Source organism: Phaethon aethereus (genome assembly GCF_964289735.1).
Source record: "Phaethon aethereus genome assembly, chromosome: 19".
Lineage (NCBI taxonomy): Eukaryota > Metazoa > Chordata > Aves > Phaethontiformes > Phaethontidae > Phaethon > Phaethon aethereus.
In genome coordinates, this window is record NC_138595.1 from 234,012 (window position 1) to 255,367 (window position 21,356).

General features: G+C 44.0%; 1 protein-coding gene across 1 annotated transcript in view; it reads right to left on the reverse strand.

Moving 5' to 3' along the window:
- The window catches only part of PITPNM3 (PITPNM family member 3), a gene marked incomplete at both ends in the record, with an annotated part of 148,888 nt that overhangs the window by 120,073 nt on the left and 7,459 nt on the right, over nt 1-21,356 (reverse strand). Inside the window, one exon of the mRNA XM_082008708.1 lies at nt 20,541-20,853. Within this exon, the coding sequence (XP_081864834.1) occupies nt 20,541-20,853 (313 nt within the window). The remainder of the gene's footprint in view (nt 1-20,540; nt 20,854-21,356) is intronic.

The window sequence follows — 21,356 nt, forward strand, 5'->3', positions numbered from 1 at the left end:
GCATAAGCAAGAGAAGATACACTGGTGGGGGAATAAGGCATTGGAGATGAAGGAAAGTGAGAACAAGTACAGACCTACAGACCTGTGTATGAAAAGCTCTGCAAGCTGTGGCTAGGTCTGACGGTGTAGCCCAGTAGCAACTTGGTGGGCAGATCTGAGATTCACAATGCAGGACTCTGCCCAAGCAAGCATACAGTGCTCCTCAAGCACCCTTCTTTTAAGAATCTCCCAGTTAAATCTTTCCTCATCACCTTGGCATCCAGCGGGTCAGAGCTTTAGCTCAATATGCTAGCAACCCCAAGAAATCAACTCTCTACCTTAATTTGTCCATGTGAATAATGAAAAGTTATTGCAAAGTTTAAAAACCTTCTTCATTCTAGGAAAACCACATACTTGCATGCGAAAAAAAGAGTTTTAAACACAATAATGAAAAACAGTCTCCTATTGCAGTTTCTGGCCCATGCAGATTTTCACACTGTACTGTACTTTAGCTTTTAGTGTTTACTATCAACAAAGAAAACTCTAAGAGTTCTAAGACAGATTAGATGATTCTAAAACTCTAACAAGTTTTATAGAAGTTTTACCTTTTTTAAATCAAAATGTTGAAATAGGATACATATTAACTGCTTGGAGTTTAGAGGACTTTGATTTGAAAATACTGAAAAGTAGACACTCCTATCTAAGATTCTAATTGAATCTCACCAGTTAGTAGGAGTTTCACACCCTTACAAGAAAAAGGAAGTATTAGCAGGTCTCTTTTATGGACAGGCACTCCCAGGCACAAACAAATGAAGCAGACGGATCCAAGTCTCATTTTTATCACTGAACTTCCTTCCTACAGTTGCCTAATGATAAAAGGCTAAGGGAACGGGGCTTGTTCAACGTGGAAATGAGGAGGCTTCAGGGGGAGCAGACAGCAGCCTGCCCGTGCCTGTGAAGTGTCAAGGAGGCAGAGCAAGGCTCTTCACAGTGGTGCAGGATGGAAGAACAGGAGACACTGGGTGTAAGTAGAAAAGAGTTTCATATTGAGTTTTTCCTTAAACATTTTCCCCAGAAGAAAAGTCATTCTTTGGAAGCAGCAACACAGAGTTGTGCAATCTTCATCCTTTGAAATTTCAAAGCCCAGCTGGACAGACCCCTGAACAATCTGAGCTGCTCCCATACTTGACCCTGCTTTGAGGTGGAGATTGGACTAGAAACCCCAGTTCCCTTCCAGTTGGAATTGTCCTATAATCCTAAATCAGAAGGGGGAAAAAAAAAATCTTATCTGCTGGGGTAACAGGAAGTAATGGAAACATCTGTGGATGCACTGAAGAAAAATGTATGGCAAAGACCACGTTCATTCACAGAATACTGGCAGGAGATGTTTCTGCTCTAAGAGCAAACAGGAGGTAGTATGAGAAATTGGCATTGGCTAAACTACTGGTACAACAGAACAACCTCCAAGGTGAGATACACAGATCTTAAGACTACGGAGTGTACTTAGAAGCAGGCTGGCTCTATTACTTCAGTAAGTTCATAGCAACCAGCCAAGACTGTGCCAGCCACTGCAAAAACACAGAACAGCAGAAATCCTGTTACCCTGCAGAACACACTATTTAAACACTTTGTTGGGAAGAGAAGCAAGTTTCTCCAGCATTCAGAATTGAATAAGGAAAGTCTGATGGCTTGGTTCAGGCCTATTCTTTCAAATGTATTTATTTATGTATTTTTAAACACAGTTGTCTATTCCAAATATATGATTCATTTTGAAAATGATCAGGCATGATTCTGGGAAACAGAAGAGCTGGATTCCATTCTCACTCCACTCCAGACTCCTTTTTCATCTCATGCAAAATGAAGGCTAATATTTCCAGCAGAAGCAATAGTACCTATACCATACAAGCACAATGGAAAAGTGCAATTGTCAGACCTTGGTATTGCATTTTAACTTCATAATCCATTTTAAAAGTCAGCTAATATTACATTCTGTGAAAGCATTTTCTTCCCTCCTTTCTAAAGATAATGGAAATTAAAAGGTTTCTAAGCATTAGGGATGTTACAATCAAATTCTCAGACAGTTTTTCATTCCTGTATTTTCACTGAAGATTATAGATTCACCTGCTGTGTGTTCAATCACACCGGAGCGCTTTATCTTCACTGTGCTGAGCCCCTTAGGACACAAAGCAATTTTCTGAGCCATGCAAAGATCTTGAGACAGGTCATTCTGTTGATTATTTTGGGGTTTGTTTTGTTTTTACCAGTCAGGTTTAAAGTGGTTTCTCTGAAATACAGATAACAACTACCTGGATCAGGAGTACTATACTACAACCACTTGCACTTTCAGACAGGGCTACACTGCCTTAGAAGACACTGAGACAAAACCAGAAATAGAGAAAATTTGGAAACAAACCCAAAAGTGACAATCACTGTTTCAGGTGAACACTCAACATGGGGAGGCAACAGACTATTATGGCTTATCTTGTAGGCAAATATATAAATAGTAAATGTTTAACCAGTAAGTTCCTAAACTAGGAATTCCTAGTTTAGCTCTACCAGAGTAATTCCACCGTTTCAAGCTGCCTAGGCTACATAAGGCCTCATCATATCCAGAAAAAGCTTTCAACTGTATTGTTACTGATTACTCTCCTAATGAATCAAGTAATGAGTATCATATGAGCCTGGATGGAGGAGTTAAAACACAAGAGTGAGGAAGGTACAACAGGGGCACATTGTACATTGGATGTAGGGGACAGCATGCCCAAACAGAACAACCATCTTTAGATTGCACAGTTGATGTCTTCATCCTTTTATAATAAAGGTGAATATAAACCACCAGCTTTTAAAACAGTCTTTGAAAACTGAAGTTGGAAAAACCTGCAAGCAGTTTCTGTCCTTTCCCTCCAAGGGTCCTTATGAGAGAACCAGCATTTTCTTCGGTAATCTTACTGATAATATTTTAAAGCTAACACTTTGTTTTGGTTTTCAGTGACAAAAGCCTTCCCCTCAAGTCCATTTTCCATACAAAGTGCCTAAGAGTTATTCTATTAAACACACAGTCTTCAGTCTCCAGCCAAACAAGCTACTGCTTTAGCTAACAATGTTAGTGCATAATAAGCACTGAACATTATCTGAAAGCTCTTAAAATTTTAGAGAGAAGCAACATCAGTTTGAAAAAGATAGATTCTACTGTTTGGGCTTTTCCCTTTACTTCTGACCTATGGAAATTAAATATTGGGCTAATAGCTGCTGCCTTGCAAATCAACCTCTTCAGACACATGCCTGAGGAGAAAGGATGCTCTTTGCATGGGAGTTAAAAGTTGAAATGCATCCATATTATATGAAAGACAGATAGAAAACACTAAATCAGGATCGAACTGTTCTGAAGATTGTACAGAGACTCAATCAAAAGCTCTACTGCTGCTGTTAACAGACCGCAATATAGGTCACAGACACCTTATGCCCAACACAACCTTATGCCTTTCCAAGAAGGGGAAAAGACCATCATAGGCTTCAGTTCTAATAAAGTGGTAGGATTAGTCTTCACAACCTAAATCCTGATAGAAGTCTAAACTTTAAACAGTAAACTAAATACAGGTGTAGAATTACACCTTGCAAATGTAGTGGGAAACAACTGCAACTCCTCTCCATTCCAGTGCTCTGCCTTTCCCCATTTATTTATCATCCACATAAGACTAAAGCAAATACCTGCAGCATTAGATGAGGCTAACAGCACCAAACCTGTCTTCTGGCATAACTTCACTGGGGTCAATACTTACCTCAGCAGGGTTCCATCTGTACAGATGAAGTCAGCATATCAAATGAGTTAAAGTGTCTGCCTCCAAGCTCAGCAACTGTAATGAAGCCACAGCCCTGTATCAGCCTCCTGTAAATAACTATGACCATTCATTCAGGTGTTTAAACAATGACTCAGAAATCTGGCTACAGCATCACTTCACAGGAAAATCCCTGGGGCAAACTCAGATTAAAAGAAATATGTAGATAGCCTCAGAGTACATGCAGTGAATCCATATAATTCTAATTCATGTCCTGTTACTCATCGTCTTAGCATGCAAGAGGACAAGTTTGATTTCCTGCTTACCTCCCAGACCAGCAAGAATCCAGCCTCCTTAAAACTTGCCGGAGGAAAAACTGATGTGGAACAATATTAACCAATATTAAACACTTATCTGAAGCACTCAAAAAAATTAAAATACCCCATATATTCATGGCAGGTTTATGTTCACTACATAAGGCTAGACATACCATGGAAATAGAGAAAGTACAGTAAATCATAATTACATCTCAGCAAGGGTGGGGGGAAACTAGATAAGCATGCATTAACTATTTCCATCGAGATGAAGAACACGAAAGCTGCAGAGCCTCTCTGCATAACCTTTATTCTCATTTATGTATTGACAACCAAATTTTACCATTCAGCTCACAATACAGGAAGCAATTAAAATAATCAATCCCTCTCCTTTATTTCCTAGCAGCAGCTTTTTGTTCTGCTTTTCTCTGTAGAGCAGAGGTATCTTAAACCAGATCAGTACTGAGAAAATTGGTGGAGGTGGGGAGGGAGAACATGTAAGTGCACTACATGCACACACACAAGCGTGCATGCATGTAAATGAAATTGTGGTTTAGACACTCCAACTTGAAAGATAAAAATACTCCCTGTGACGATACACAGTGCACTGTGATCAGAGGGAATGCACAGCAGAAAACGCCAATAATCTCCTATTGCCGCGACTGCACAGGCTGCATTTCTGAGCAGACCAAGTTTCTGCACATTGTCAATACCTCAATTTACAGGCAGTTCTGCAACGCCCTGCTGCACTGCAGAAAGGGATAGGTTCAGTCATTTTAGACAATGTCACCAGAGGCTGAAGCCCACTGTGCACAAAGCAACCAGAGCAAAAACCTGCAAGGTAAAAGCATGACTTACTTTTCTGGGGAGAAGCATTAAACATCCATAACCCTGTTACAGATTTAAGGAAGCATGTACATCAAAGGCATCATTGGACTCCTGTCCAAAAGGGTGTGTCACCCAGCTACAACAACAACAAAAAGAATAGTTGGAAGAGTAAAAATTTACAGTAATAACTTGATTCATATGTAAAGAAAAGTATCATGTATGACCCCAGAAGATCTCTGTAGCTGGGGATGGTGGCAGAGGGCAGGGAAGAAAAGCAGACACCCTTCCTGAAGTGAGTTAAAGGAATAAAAAAAGATTGTGCAAGAATCCATAGATCCATTTCAAAACCAATGCTATGACAAAGAACTGAAAAAAGGATGGCAGCTCAAATCTGAAGCTAACTGAAGCATTAATGTTTCATTGCATCTATTTCCATTTTTCCTTTGACTATGTTACCAAAAAATACACTGGGACCCTGTCCGCTTCCTGGTGGCATCTGCTGGGTTTCAGACGGCTGACATGCACGTGACACACAGCTCTGTTAAGACACAGAATTTGCCCAGATATCCTTTCAAACCCAGTGTGTTGAACACGGAGGCAGAGCAAAGAGGATGCCGATAGCTCTATGCAGGCTGCTAACTGCACGGCTAGTACATTGGAAAGTCACAGGCACAAAGAGGCACTACGATCAATACTGCATTCCTAAATGCCATAGAAAATGCTTAAATACAGCAGAGAACAACTGGAGTCACGTATTCCGTCCACTGCATGGGAAACTTAGCCCGCAGTTCCCACTGAGAGCCACTGATGTAGTTCTCAGTATCTCTAAGTACAAGACAAAAAAAGTCCCATCTGTCCTTCTGTGGAGACACTTTAATGTTCTACTGACTGACCAACCTAGAAACAAAATGTCTCCCCACCCCCCGGGCAGACCACAGCCTTGTGCAAACGCACTGCATCTCTGGCAAACAGGGAAATGAAGCACAAGGAGGAAGGAATGGGTGCACAGCGTACTTCAGTGACTGTTACACAACAAATCGCTGCAGCACTCGGCACAGAACCACCAACTTGAAGAACAAATGCAAGAGAAAAAGGACAAGTCTACAGGTGGTTCAAATATTCCCTCCTTCAGAGGGAGAAAAGCTCATGTTTGGTTACGGCCTCTTATAAACTCAGCAGGGCAATTCCCTTGCAGCAGGATTTCTTCAACAGTAACCAGTGCTGACCCACAGCTGACCACAGAGTCAGACTGCGGCTCGAGCCCGTCGCCTGCGTTTCCCCGAGTCGAAACAAAGATGCTATAGCCACAGGACTCTGGTCCAGCGTGACCTCCCAAGACAAGTTCCCACCTGTCAAAACCACTCTGGAGGGTTAAGTCCGGTACCAGACAGCTTCATGACAAATCAGGCCTGCGGTCAGAACAGAACCATAAAGCTAGCGTAAGCACCGTGTCACGCGCTCCAGCTAGTCCGATGGAAACGTGACAGTGCACCCTCCACCTGATCTGAACAGACTCCATACTGCAGGGTGACAACACACAAATCCATGATGTCCATGACCAGACAGCAAGCACAGTACTTCTAAAAACTGGTCATCTCTCTCTGCAGTCCTCAGCAATGAGAGAAGATGACTTGATCGCATCTCTACTCCATTTTACTGGTCTCTTTCCCTGAAGAGCCAACCCTGTCTAACGGCCGCCCGGATCTACCAGAACTGGATCCTAACCTCCTTTGCAACCTCTGCAGAATACACTAATATCAGCTTTATGATAAAGAAAAAAATGTACTGTAATATACTAACACAGCCCTTGGTTAATTTTTTTTTAAAGATTTAGCTGCTGTAAAATTGTTATTTTTAAATTAAAATAGAAATCTAATAGTGCATTTCTATTAGAGAGGAGGTTACATGCTCACCTTTTTTTTTTTCAGCTCTACTTACGTTAAGACTCAGCTTCTGGTGTTTACTCCCTCCAACTGTTCAAAGTTCACTGCTGCATCCTGAAAAACCTGGGTTATCAGTCTGCAAGGAATTCATACTTCATAAGGCCACCTCTTAAGGACAATGTGCCAAGACTATCAGGACTACCTCAAAGACACTTAGAGAAGCAAACAGTCCATTAAAGAACATCTTTTCCTGGCTACAGGATTGGACTTCACTCCCATCTCACAGTTGCCACTGATTTGTTGGATGACATTGGGCATATTTTCCTCTTTCCCCTATCCTTTACCTGTCTCATTCACTTTAAGTTTTGACTGAGGGTTTCCTACAGAGCTAAGTAGCCCCAAGGGTTGCCTGGATCCTGTCAACATTGGAGGAAAAAAATATTTTTTAAAAATTACCTAGTCTTGTGCAGAACAACTGCTACCCACAGCCACATCGTTACTAGATTCATATTCCTGGTTCAGCTTGGAAGAGTTGAGACTGTGCACCACAAGGAGGTCCTGATAACTCACTGAGAGCAGAGAAATACGTGCCCTGCTGACCCCACCTGGCATCAAGGTCATACATTTGAGCTGGAGATAACAAAGCTGCTTGTTTCATGTTCACAAAGACAATATGTTACTTGCAGGCTGTTCATGATAATGGAATTCACTCTCTCAGTAGCTGTGATGCCACAACGTCAGCAGCAGAGGAAAGGAACCAGCTGAGGAAGCTCACCAACTGTAAGCAGAAGAGCCAACATGCAGAAGAGCTAGAGAAGCTAACTATATGTCAGTTGGGCAAGCTTGCCACCCACTGTCACAAAACAAGCCTGCAATCCTTAGAGCTGGCCTGCTGGCCTGAGAAACCTTCTGTACCCTAGCAGCAAGCGTGGAACAGTATAACATAAGCATGCTTGGGCAATGTTAACTCCTTTGATACGCCATCCCACAAACTAATTTGGGTCAAGCTGGCCTTTGCCTTAATGATATGCAAGGTAGAAAACAGCAAAACCGCACTAAGAGATATTCTCTATTGTGCAGCTCAAGAAAGCCAAGAAGCAAGCCAAAATCCTCATAACTTTCTGGGAAGAGCCAACTGTACAAGCTGGTCCCATTAGACAGCTCTTGGAAAAGATCTTATTAATCCTCATTTTCTGATCTCAGAGCAAAAACTCATTCAATTCTTCTGTAAAGAGATGAAAAGTATCATGCATGTGCCAGAAGGGGCAAAATGCCTTCCTTTCAATGAGTCATGCTGAGAGAAGTTTCCAAAGTCATCACCATATGCTTGGAAAAAGCACCAAAGGAAGATAAAATATTTTGAACTCTTGTTTCTTACTCATTTGTGGCAATTAAAAGAAAAACAAAATAGAAAACAAAACAAAAAGCCTCACCACATTCACAGTCATTGGGCAGTACAAGTTCTAACACAATGTTTACAAAAATGATGTGTCTACAAAATGGAAAAGAATTACCTTGAAACAGCAAGAAAATAAAGGTATGAGCATCAAGAAACTGAAAGGGAAGATGTTCCAGGGAATAATTTTTTCCTGTAACACTAATAACAGCTGAAGCCAGGCCATTCTCCAGAACATAAAACTGTTTTTTATGTTTTAAAACATGCAGAAAAGCACAAAGTATGGGCAACCCCAATTTTACTGTAACACCAAGGGCCTAGTTCTCACACTAAGAGACTGCATCATTGCACCAAGCAGTCATGAAATGAGTATAAAGATGTATCTGCAACAATCTTAAAGCCTGGCAGGGGTTTTCTGTGAGCAGCTTAATGATGTCATTTTTGGTAACACAAGCAACCTGCCAGCTTCTGCTCTGTAAGAACCGTGCTTATGCAGAGTAATTCAAGTGACAAATCCGTTCCCGTATCTCTAGACAGGCACATATCCCTTCACGTATGACAATGCTTTCCACCTGTATATGCCCTCTAGTTCCTTAGTACTGACTGTTACCAGGGCTTTTGGGCCAGGGTTTGGGTTTAGCTCACACTTTCATATCCAAATTAGAAAAGCTTAAGCACTTGACCTGTCTCTGTAATTAGATCTAAGTTATCTTGACAAGACCATAAAATTTGAGCTAGAAGGTTCTCCTTAGCTTCCCTCAGTTCAGGTTACCATCACAGATATCAAAAGCAGGACTGGAACTTGGAAAGACAAAAACTGACCCTGGTAAAACCAGCAGCCCTCTAGACATAGTTGTGCACACTCAAAACACACACTGAGCCTACTGTACTACTGCAACTACTTAACTCTTGTTTCTCCACTCATTCAACTGGCACTGTTCAGCAAACAGGCTCTGGGAATGGAAGAGGAGCAAATGAACTTAAAAACTTATCAATTCTTTAAAAGGGAGCCCACATTCCCATCTTTAAGGGAAGGAAAACAAATTCCCACTGCGGGACAGTTCCGTAAGAGTTATTTGCCTAACACCTTTGTTACGTACTTTGGAGGCAGCCATCCAACACACAAGACATAATAAAAACAAAAAGGAGTGAAAACAAGAATTAGGTGAGGTTTTTTATGGTTTTCTTTCTTCTCTGCACAAAATTATTGGAAAATTTTGAGTAACAAAGTCAGCTGAGAACTCAAGCTACAAGCAAAGTGGATTCTGTTAAGTCAATACACACTTGATCAGCTACAGTGCCACTCAGAAAAGCTCACTGATACTGCATAAATTCACTGTCTTGGCTAAAAATTGATCCATACCTATAAATGATAAGCAATGCAGGATGTCTGTGCAGCATCTGCTCGTACTAGTAACTGTTCTTTCCTGTACATTTCTTACTACAAGCTGTCCAATTTGCTTGTGTTTCGCTCTTTTCTCCTGACACCCAAGTTCTTTTGTTTTTTCTTTTCTTTACTCTTTGGCAGTAGGGGAGAGTATCTTCTGATGTGTTCATTTTTAGGTTTAGAGAGGTTGTTTTGGTTTTTCAAGGCAGGGAGAGACAGAGAACAACTGACTTCAAGAACAGCAATTTTAAAATGTTTCTACAAAACAGTCCTGTTTCTCAGTAATAACCTTAAAACAAACCCAGCCATCCAGGAAGAATGTGAATCTCAAGGCACAGCAATGCCATGCAGCAAGAAGCACATGCAGATTTTCACATAATCTGTACAAGCCTAGCTCTGTGCTAGGCAGAGTATTCTCTTCAGCACTCCCCATTCTTATTCCTTCATGAAACAACCACCAAAAAAAGGCAGACTTTGTTCAACTACCAGCTGGGACAGTTTCTACCTTTGGGCCCACTGACAAATGGGGGGGGGGGGAAGTCATTTCCCTGCTCACTGAGCTGGAGATGAGCTCTTACACCAGAACAGTCATACGAACATAAGGCTGAAATGTATCTTTTGTCCAGCATGCTCACATGGTACCATAATAGAAAATTTGTTTAACTTGCACAAGCTCCCTTATAAAAAGACATGATGGACAGGAGTGCCTCACGTATGCTGTTACTCTGCCAGTCAGAAACTTTTTCCTTAGCTAAACAAAGCAAGCCATTTTTTCCTGCACCCCTTCATGCTTTCTTTTAGAACATCAACTATCAGGGAAGGGTCAAGTACCAGGCTAGAAAGAAGGATTATACAGAGCCAAAAAACCCAGATGCTGGTGTCGTCACAACTCCTGACCTCTAATGCAGAAGCTAGGAAATGAATGGAGAAGCTGTTGTGAAACTCTGTAGAAACCCTAATAAGAGAAGCCGCTGCTGCTTTGGAAACAAGATTGTTACAAGAAGAAAAGAACTTATCTGAGGGATTGCTGGAAGACAATGCTTGACAAATGCAACTACTGTGATGAGTATCTGATTGTACCTCCTGTCAAGCCATATGCAAAAAATCAGCATTTGCAACTCAAGGAAAGACACTGGAGACATTTTAGGAAAATGAAGAAAATGCTCCTATGGGAAGAGCACAGCAACACTTTGCACAGAGTATTATTAAAGATGCAGTAGATGCAATGCTGCTAGTCTACATCCTGTCAAGCTCCCAAATCTTAAGGGAACTGTACAATCTGCACAACAAAGGCATGGAAGTCCTGACACCTGTCTAGAGAAGCTTTCATGAAAGCACACAGTACCGACTTAAAAAAAAAAGTTTTAGAAGTCAAAGCGCTAAAACATGGGAAGAAACAAATGTAGCTACTGAATTTCCACGCCAGCAATGCAGTGCTGGATGACCCACACATAAAACAGCTCTGAAGTGTTTCAGGTCATTTGCTTTGTCTAATCATTCCGTTCCGGAGCCATTTAGATATCCAAAGCTTCTCTTCAAATCTATCCACTTTTAAATTTCACTAGTAATTTATGCCTACAAGCAGTAGTAGAACATGGAATGCTGTTCATTTCCCAGGTTTGTACTTCCCTAGTGTTGGATGCAGTGGCTTCCAGGAATGTTTCATACGTGGAACTGAAGCCCTGTCCAAAAGTGTAAACTGCCATGTCCCTCAGCCATGGAGCCAATGCTGGCACGACAGTTTTGAGGTGTTCACCTCAAGCACAGTATGCTGCCCATGGAAAAACAAAAGGAAATACAAATGCACCTCCCACCAAGGAAAAAAATGTGAGTGGTTGCACTAACACTTTCAGGTTAAATTCAAAAGACTACGAGCACCTTCCTAACCAACACCATTCTAGTGTTACTTATCTGGATTAAGTATCTCCTGACGAATAATGCAAAGTTGAAGAAACTTCTGGCTGAAGACAAGCCTAACAGGCCTTGCAGGGATTGTTGCTTTTCTGCCAGAACAAAAAGTCTTCTGTTTCAGCCACTAGAATTTGCTGGGAAGGAAGGGAGATGGCTATATAAATATAAAATTTTAAAAGCTTCACAAATACTCCAAAAGAAACAGCAGCTCCCTGGAAAACTGCCACTAGCTTGGCTCGAAATCAGTAAAAGTGCCCCACAAAGAAAGATTATGCTGCCAGTGACCTTGGAATTTGATGCAGTCTGTGAAGGGAGGGGAGGGAAAAGTATCACAGATCTCCAGGCATAAGTTCTGGCTATGAGAAAAGCCCTTGGGAACATCAGTTTTATTATACTGCACTAGCAATGCTTCTAGATTTAGAAGGAGCTTAAACATAGCCACAGTCAGCAGTACAGGTCTGCGTAAACTCACTGTAGCAGTTCTTCACATTTACATTTATTTGCTGGCTGGACTGCATTGCATCAGCCAAATACATTAGTCTTACTGAGTCTGCTTCCTTCGGTGCCAACAGATGAGCATTTGCCACCTTAATAGGACTCTATTAACATTTCTTGATTGCATTAGATACTGGCATTGCCTGGACTCACTGATTTGATTTACAGTGTCAACTGCTGCATGTTTTTATTATTTTGTTTCAGAGACTGAAAAGACCAGCCCTACTTCAAAATACAAGCTAACTCCTTGGTAATGACACTTAATGCTTCTATGTCAGTGAACTCTCTTTTTATCAGATTTGTTGACTGATTCTTAGCAGCCAGATTGCAACAATTTTTTGCAAGCAGGGTAGCAAGTTAGATTTCATTTCAGTTGTTCAGTACCACAATTTCTGAGGATAGAAAGGGAAACCATGGAGAAATGCATTGCCTTTAACAGAAACCCGCTACATCACTAACTTGCCAGTCACAGTAGTTGAACTAGAAGCACAGGTAGTACCTCCCATAGGCTATTAAGGCAGCACAGCAGACTGACAGTAGGATACAAGGGGAACATTTCCAAGTGGCAGAGTTCACAGAAATGCACAGATGCTTTTCTTCTAGGAGAAGCAGAAGCAGTGTTTCCTACCTAAACTGTTTCCTTTTCCATAGTACTGTAGATTGCTACACTCACTTCTTACAGAGAGAGCGGACTGGGGGCTTGCTCTGAGCACACAGTCACAGTAACAGCAGGGAAGAAGACAAAAGCAGAGCCATCTTGCAGCACCATGCACAGAAGCCAAATTCTCTAGTTAGGCTAGCACTAACTGTAATTAACTGTAATTAATATTAATTATAATTAAGATTACAATCAGTTTTTTCTTCTGTAAAAAAGTATTGCTTTTTTTCTTCAACAAAGAACAACTGGAATTCCATTGGTACTTTGCTCCATCTGTGATCTGGTGATGTGAGATGAGTTGATGCGATGCGTGAGTAAAATGAAACTTTGAAAAGCACTCTCCTGATTTTCGCTGCACTAGATCATTTCACACTTTAATTTTTCTGTGGCTGACACTACCACATATCTGCATGAAGACAACTCTTGCAGGACCTACAGAAAACAGTTTCCACATCATGGATATACTAGATCTGGGTTTGTGACTCACCATACTTCACCATACACCCAAACCACACAGTAGCACTCATTATATAAATTGCTAATGAAAAGCAAAGTCACTTCTGAATGTTGTTGAAAAAGAATCAGTTAAAGTAAGATTTGTAGATTTATAATATTAGTCAATTTATCCATGTTAGATATTGATTTCCTTAGCACTAGGATGTACAAATAAGTATCACAACTGAAACCTATATCCTGTACAGCAGTAGCTTCCATAAGGGTGAGAGCAGCAGATACAATCAGTTGCATCCTCTTGTGATGGGAAGTAAAATAGCACTCATCCCTGAAGAGCACTCAGCTGCTCTGACCCTCATTTACCAAAGAAGTTTCAAATCCTCTTCCCAGGACCATCCAGGAGCTTATTTGTCTAAGAATTGCTACAGAAATAGTTCCATGTCCTATTACTTGAAACTCGTACTTCTTTTGGAGGGCAAGACTGCACCTCTATAGATATCATCCAAATTTAGATGCAAGGCAAATTTCATCCTTGGTGTTTAGTTACTGCACATAGCTCCAGCAAACTGCAGAAGAAATAGTTCCCACTCGTGTATCAGCAGCTTCTAATGCTATCCATCCGAAGAAGAAGAAAAAACCCACTATGATCATGAAATCTCTCATATATTGCACAAATAGACCTAAAGAGCAGAACAGCCACAGGAAAGGCCGATTCCACTTTCACCCACAAACACGAGCAGAACTCATTTTCCTCATAGTTTCATGAGCAAATTATCCTGCTGAAATCAACAGTAGTTGAAAACAGTATATTAAAGAGGAATCAGGTCTAGTTTGTCCTGGTCAGGAGGCATAAACCCAGATTCTTTCCAAAAGCTTTTTTTTTGTGTTTTTTTTTTGTTGTTGTTTTTTTAAAGAAATGTGACAAACTGGCAGTGATATGACAATTAAGCAGTGCATGATTGCACTTCATTCCATGTGATCTGAGGGTGTTTCTGAAAGAGAGAGAAAAAAAAAAACCCACTTAAGAGGAATTAAAGTGACCTCACTGGTCTGTAACCAACATTCTCAGAACTAAGGAAATGGAAGTAGCCTAACACACAAGAAGTGAAGTAAGGCCTAAGAGGCTCTGAAAATCATTTTAAGAAACAAAGGTCTTCCTCTGAAATCTGAATACTAATGCTGCTGATTCCTGACTTTAATTTAAGCACTTTCCTATGTAATTTTAAAAGGCCTGGTGTCCAAAACCCACTCAATCTTGGAAGTCCCAAGCATCCTAAGACAGAACAGCTTATCACTGTCACTCAAGAATTCCACACACTCTGCTACTAGTACCAAAAATGCTGTTTCAATATTAGTTATTATGCAGATTGTATTTATAATGCCTATCAGGTCAGGAAAAAAAAGAACAGAAAGAAAGAACATCTACTTGTTTCATTCCAGTAACTGGCATTACCTCTGACTTAGAATAAACCAATACGTGGTACGCCCCAGTTCTTTAGGTGCAATACAGGGGGAGACGAAATATGTGCAGAGCACATTAATACCTTCCATAAAATGAAAGGCATGTTTGCTTGCAGAAATGATGTCCTCTAGTGGACAGCACACTTCACCAAGATACAGGGCTCTGCCATTGGATCTAATGAGTGGAAAAGTCATTTTACAAACGTACCAGGAAGTAGACTAGACCTGCAGTGAAACCACAACCGTGTTACCTTTCTTCACTGGTTCTGCTTTCTCCTCAGCTTGAATTAGCTTTTACAAACACTGACTGCAGCTGAAAAAGAAAACCAGGACTCAAGTCATCACTGTTTACAGCAGAACTTCACTAGCAGACTCAGGATGAACACTTTGGGAATGAAACAGCAGTGATTTTATACCTGAAGTGTATTTGTGAGAGAGCAGAGTAGCAGAACAGTAGGACAGTCCAGAAGCATCAGTTTAAGAATCACTCCAGCATCTCCTAAAGGCCCTCTTCTTAACAACACATGAATCAATGGCTACCTTGTCAGGCAGATAGGACAAAAGGGAAAGAAAGCAGGCTGATCTGAATGCCAGTCATACCAGTCCCTCCTGTGCACTGGCAGTATCACTAATGTACCAGGCTAGTCCAATAGACCATCAAGGCTCAGGTGCGCGTGACCTTCCAGGAAGATGCATTCCAGCAGCCTGGGATAAGAACTGGAGTTTTCATTGGATGTGACTACAGCAGTGGGCCTTCCTGTAAAACTAATTCAATGTGATTAACATCACTGTCATGATATTACAGATTTCCAGCAGGCTCAGCAGTTCCCTAAGTCTTTTGCTTGGCGATAAGCATTTGCCAATCAAGCCTAGACATAAGCACATGCCACAGACAGGCGACCATAAAAAAAGCACCCCTGAATACTACTGCCACACCAACCTAGTTAGGAGGGACAAAACAGCACACAATGTTCTCATAGCTACTAAAAACTCAGTCTTTTACATCGCAAAATATTGAAGACTGAATTAATCTGAATAAAAAATTAACCAAAAATAGAATCTGTTGCACAAATTAAAACATTTCCACTTGTCAAAACTTGTTTTAGAACTGTGACCATTTTGAATTCAAGGAAGGTTTTCCTAGTGAAATTAAAAAAGCACGAGTCATTTTTACATTTGGAAAGATATACTAGGTAGAAGGAATGACCTTTGCTGTTGCATAATAATACTACTTTTTGTTCTGCTCGTTTCAGATGCTTCCTGCCTACCCGTTAGATGATTTAACTGAGCGACCCACAGTGTTACCTAGTGACTACACAGTTAAGACTCAGTGGAGGCCAAAATTACCCACTGTTATTTTCTACTTATGTCTTATTTCTTCTTTGGCAAACATAAAACTGAAGATGTCCTTTAAAAAGGTATGAATTTAACTGCTGGAACTCCTCAGAATCAGGAGCTCAGGCAAGACAGAGGGAGATGCTGACCCTCCCTCCAATCATTCCAGATTGGAAATGGCAGTATGCTCAGAGCATGCTCTCACCTCTGCACAGACCACCAGAAAAGGAGAAGCATGTATGCCATTACTGTTCGCAGGGCCACACAGAACTCATCCAAAGTCACTCAATGAACCTGTAGTAGAGACTAAAATGGAAATGAAATCAGTTGAAATTTAAATGAAATCCACTGCAAGTGGAAGGGGCTGGGGGGTGAGTGGGAGGCCTATAGAAGTGTGAGGCCAAAGGGGGCGAGGAGGCGGCCAGAGGGGGAGAGGGAGAAAAATAAAAGCGGGAGGTGAGAGGGAGGTCAGAGAGAGAAAGCACACAAGGCCAAGGGCGATAGGGAAGAAAAAAGTGGAAGGCCAAGGGAGAAGAATGCTCAGAGGGGAAAGTGGGAGGCCAGACAAGTGGAGAAGGAAAAACAAAACCAAAAAAAGAAAGCTTGATGGGAGAGATGGAGGTTGAAAGCGAGAGGAAGCGGGAGGGGTGGGCTGAGGGGGAGACAGCAGGAGGCCAAAGGCGAAGAGGGGGAGCGCTGCTCAAGGCCAACAGGACAGGGGGTGGCTGGAGTGGGAGCAGGAGGCTGGCCGGCAGGGGAGGCTGAAGGGGAACGGGAGGCCAAGGGCGAGAGTGCGCAAGGCCAGGGCAAGATGGGGAGCCCCAAAAGAGAGAGGGGGAGGCAAATAGGAGTGGCAGCCTGAGGGGGAAGAAAATAGGGAGCCAGAGAGGGGAGGCAAATAAAGGAGTGGGAGGCCAATGCAGCAGGGGAAGGGCATCCAACCAGCCAAACCGGTAGCTGCTTATAAGGGATGTGATCTCATTTCCTTCTTCCCACTAGGGAGGGCAGTCACCTGACTCTCAAGTTGAGCCGGTAAAGACTATAAAACCAGCAGAAAACAAACTTTCTAAATACTTAAGATCACAAAGAGTTTTCCACCTGTTTGGTTCCCAGAACCAGACTGTAAAAGAGCTGGGGAAGTTTGGGAGCTGGCATGGGAAAGATTCCTCTTACGCTTGGCAGCAAGCCACCAGATCATCAAACCATACCTTGCATTCATGAACTTGCAGTACTTTAAGTACCAGCTGAGTCCTGCCCTGCTGAAATTTGTGTACACTTACAGTCTTGCGAATTGCAGACTTGGAAACATTGCTGGCAATTCAGAAAGAGGATAGAAGAAGAAGAATTAAAAGGGACAAGTACTCGGAGAAAGTTCCTGGTTTAAGAGGCAGCGAGATGAAAGGCATGAAGTCAGGAGCATGTAAGTAGGAGAAAAGGAGAAGAAAGGTAATCCTGAAATGGCAATAAAACAAGCAGGGGTTTAGAGTGGAAAAAGTCACTAAGCTTACCAGAGAAGCTGCAGCCCAGAAGAAGAGATGTTACAATACTCCCTCTGAGAGCATTCCTGGGCTGACAGAGGCAGTGTACAGAGAGAGGATTGTCTAAGAGATGGGAAAAAGGTTGACAGGTACAAAGGAAAAACTGAAAGGTGAAGGGAAGCATTAAGGGAAGAATAAAGTGGTCCGTTTTGGAAAGAAAGCAGCTAGAGACAGGAAGCGGAGAGGAGAAGCAGCTTGAAGATAGTCAACAAGATCGAGCAGACACCAGGAAAGGCTAGAAAGGGGAAAGGGTCAGGAGCTCCCTTTATTCTCATTGTGGCTGCATCAGTTCCTAAATAAAAATCAAAAGGAGAGCAAAGAGCACAGCTGATAAAGCCAAAGACACAGTTAAAGGCAGAAGAAAGTCCACACAAAATGCAGGCTCCCTTGTCAAGAAGTGAAGTGAAAGATCTAACTGAAGCAACAGTCCAGACAGCGCTGTGGTCGAAGTATCCAATATAACCAACTCCTCTTTCCTATTCCTCACTTGGTGTCTTTCATCTCATAGCAATTCAGCAATGACAAGTCCCTGGTTACCTACTCTGTACATCCTTTAACTGGCAGTTCTGCAGCAGATGGTAAGGAGAAGCATGTATTTGCTTACTGAGTACAGGAAACAAATCAAGAAACTAAGCCATGCAGGCCTTCAAAGCCTCTATTTTAAGGTACCAGTGACATTTCCAGTCTTGTACCTTATGGGATTACTGGCGAGATGGACAAAGAGAGAGCGGAGGTTTAATACGGCTGTTTAGGCTCCAAATCCTAGATCAAACTTCCCTGTAAATGTGGTACATCTCTTAGAGCCATTTCTTTACGCTTCAGATGCCAGCTTCCCCACAGCAGAAATTAACTTCATCGTGCCTCTCAGCAGTATCATCACCTCCTCCAAACTCACTCCCCAAAACCAGAGAAGATATGAATATTCTCTAACCTTTCCCTGCAACGACTGTAGGTGGACTGCCTGCATCACATCTGAAAGACTGTATTTTCACAGTGCAGAAATTTTGGCTTTCTGAGGAGGCTCTGGCATTTTTGAGTCACTGCTGCCTGTTAAAAAAAAAAAAGTAGGAGATGAAGAGCAGATGCCACACCGCCCTCACAGGGACATGTCAGGTAGCGATCTGCAGTTGCCACTATGTCATTTTGCGACCTACAGTCCTGCAAATCCCCAACCTACAATCCCAGCCACAGTCAACCGACCTCCAAATTGCTCAGACTCTGGAGGAAGCATGAGTAAGGCACAGAAGAGACTGCATCTGCCTTTTCCTTTCAACAAGTCCTACCCAACAAGCACAACTTTATTATTTTCAGAGGAGCCCATGGCTGCTGTGTCCCAGTCTATTTCTCCCAAGCAGGCGGCAGCGAATATCGGTTCTGCACGTCCAAGCATTTCTGCGCAGGGACTATTATTCCAAGCACTTAAGATCTGGAATCCACTAGGTAAAATCTTGCTACTCAAACGAGTCAAGTCAACCACCTCTAAAAGTCTTTTATAAGCACACATGTCATTCATCAGTGATCAAGTAGCAGATTTCACGGCTGCTAGAATGATGGTCATTCTTTCGATTTGTGATAAGGCCATGGCACTGGCAGGAGCTGCAAGCCAGGGCACGTACAAGAAAAACAGCCACAACATTTCTATATTTGTGCATATTCCAGCTCACATTGATAAACTCAGTAGGCTCGATTTATAAAAGTAGCACATTTCCCCTGCCCCTAACCCACATATGTTCTGTCAGAACTCCTTTGTGAGTAGTCAATACTTGCTTTTCTTTACAATAAGTAGTAGTAACATCATAAAGCTGGCATCAAAAGTCATAATTTGTCTACTGAAGTGAGTGGAATCACATCCAAGAGAAGTAACATACCTTAAAATTCCTGTGGAAAGTTGGGTTTGAACAAGCAAGCTATGTATGCAGGCTACATTACTCAAGTACCACTGAAAGTGAAAGTAATGCTGCCTTATTTTCCTATCAAAGTTAAAAGGACTGCAAACCAATGCCAAAGAAAAATGACGAGACTTTTTCCCCATTTGATTATTTCTTCATCTTCCAAATATGCAAAACAACCGTTTAGTTCAATACTACATTTGCATCTTCTGAAATTATTGCTGCCTCTCCTGTTCCTGAGTGCTATGTCTCTGGGCTGCCACCAACCCATGCGTATTTTGGGGGAATAATAAAAAAAATAAACACTGCTGTGCAAAAACTTCAGGTTTATTTTTAATATTATCACGCTGCTGTAAAGCTGTGCCAAGAACTGGCACCAACCACCAGGCAAGTTTCACATACAGCCCAGCAGGCATTCACTCGTAGCACAGTTAGACCTCCACCCTCAAAAGCAAAGAGCTCTTGAAAAGCACAACCCAGAAGAAAACCACTTCTGCAGCAGCAGGAGGTTCCTCATCTGTTCTCCTAGCTGGCACTGGTCATTCATACACACAGCGTGTATGCCGCCTGCTGCGGGGCTGGCACTGCCACCAGGCACGGGGCATCAGGGCGTTGCTGCTGAGTATCCCCAAGCCCTCTGGCCCCAGCCACAGTCAACCGACCTCCAAATTGCCCAGACTCTGGAGGAAGCATGAGTAAGGCGCAGAAGAGACTGCACCTGCCTTTTCTTTTCAACAAGTCCCACCCAACAAGCACGCCTTTATTATTTTCAGAGGAACCCATGACTGCTGCGTCCCAGTCTATTTCTCCCGAGCAGGCGGCAGCGAGTATCGGCTCCCCAAAGCGGCAGCCACAGAGCCCTTCCAGAGCTGGGAGAGACCCTTCCCGGCCCAGCACCGGGGAGGACAGCCGTGAGGAAGCCAGACAGCGGCGACCAGGGCGGACACCCGCGATGCCCTGCAGCCAGGGCACGGCACTCCCGCGGCCACCGGCACCGGCCGACGCAGGCGCCAACGGCAGAGCGGACCCCGCTCGGAAAAAAACGAGGAGGGCAAACGCACCTGTGTCCCGTTCACAGAAGTTTGCATTCACCGTTCCGGTGGGCAGGCGCCGGGGTGCGCCTCGCAACGGCGGGCACGGCGCCGGGACCGCCCGCGAGGCTGCCAGGAGCCACCTGGAGCCTCACCCCTCGTCGCGCGGGGCCCCGCGCGCCCCGCAGGGCTGGCTCGGCACTCACCTGGGCGAGGAGCTTTCGCCATTTCAGGGCTGCCCGCTCGCAGCCAAGCCGTCGCCGGCCGCATCAGGTGCTCGCCCGCGGGGCCCTCCCGGCGCGCCGGCACCCCGCGCTCTGCCACCCCATCTGCTCCCGGCGGAGGCCCCGAACCGCCCACTCGCCTGCAGCGCTGAAAGACGCGGCCGGGAGACGCCGCCGCACCGCTCAGTCCCGCCGCGCAGCCCGCCCGCCGCGGCGCAGCCGCCGTCGTTAAATGCGCAGCGAGCGGCTCTGCGGAGAGCGAGGGCCGGGCCGGGCCGGACCAGGCCAAGCCAGGCTAGGCTCGGCTCGGCCCGGCCCGGCCAGGCCAGGCCAGTGCGGGGATGTGGCTGCTCATAAACGGCCTGGAGAGAGTGGTTGGCGAGATCTGAGCAGACCTCCGGTGCGGGGAGGAGCGCAGCAGCGGATCGCCCCGAGCCCGCCCGCAGGGTTTGCCCCGTCTCGTTTGGCCTCGCCGCTACCGGCAGGGACCCGCGCCGGTGCGAGGCGCAGGCTGAGACCGCCTGCCCCTGAGCGGAGGCCCTCCGAGCCTGTGGCCGCCTCGCCCTGCCCGGTAGTCCCCACAGCGCGCCCACCGGGGAGGGGTCGGGGCTCCCTTGCTGTCGAGGTGCTCCTCGGAGCCGCGGGCGTGGGGTGGTCAGAGGAGGAAGGAGGATGGGCCCTGCCGCCCCATTTCTGCCCCGCACCGTGCCCGCCTCCTGTCCCCAGCATCCCGGAGCGAGTTACCGCTGGCCTGCTGCCCTGGCCCGGGGTGCTGGAGGGCACACCAAGGGGACACGG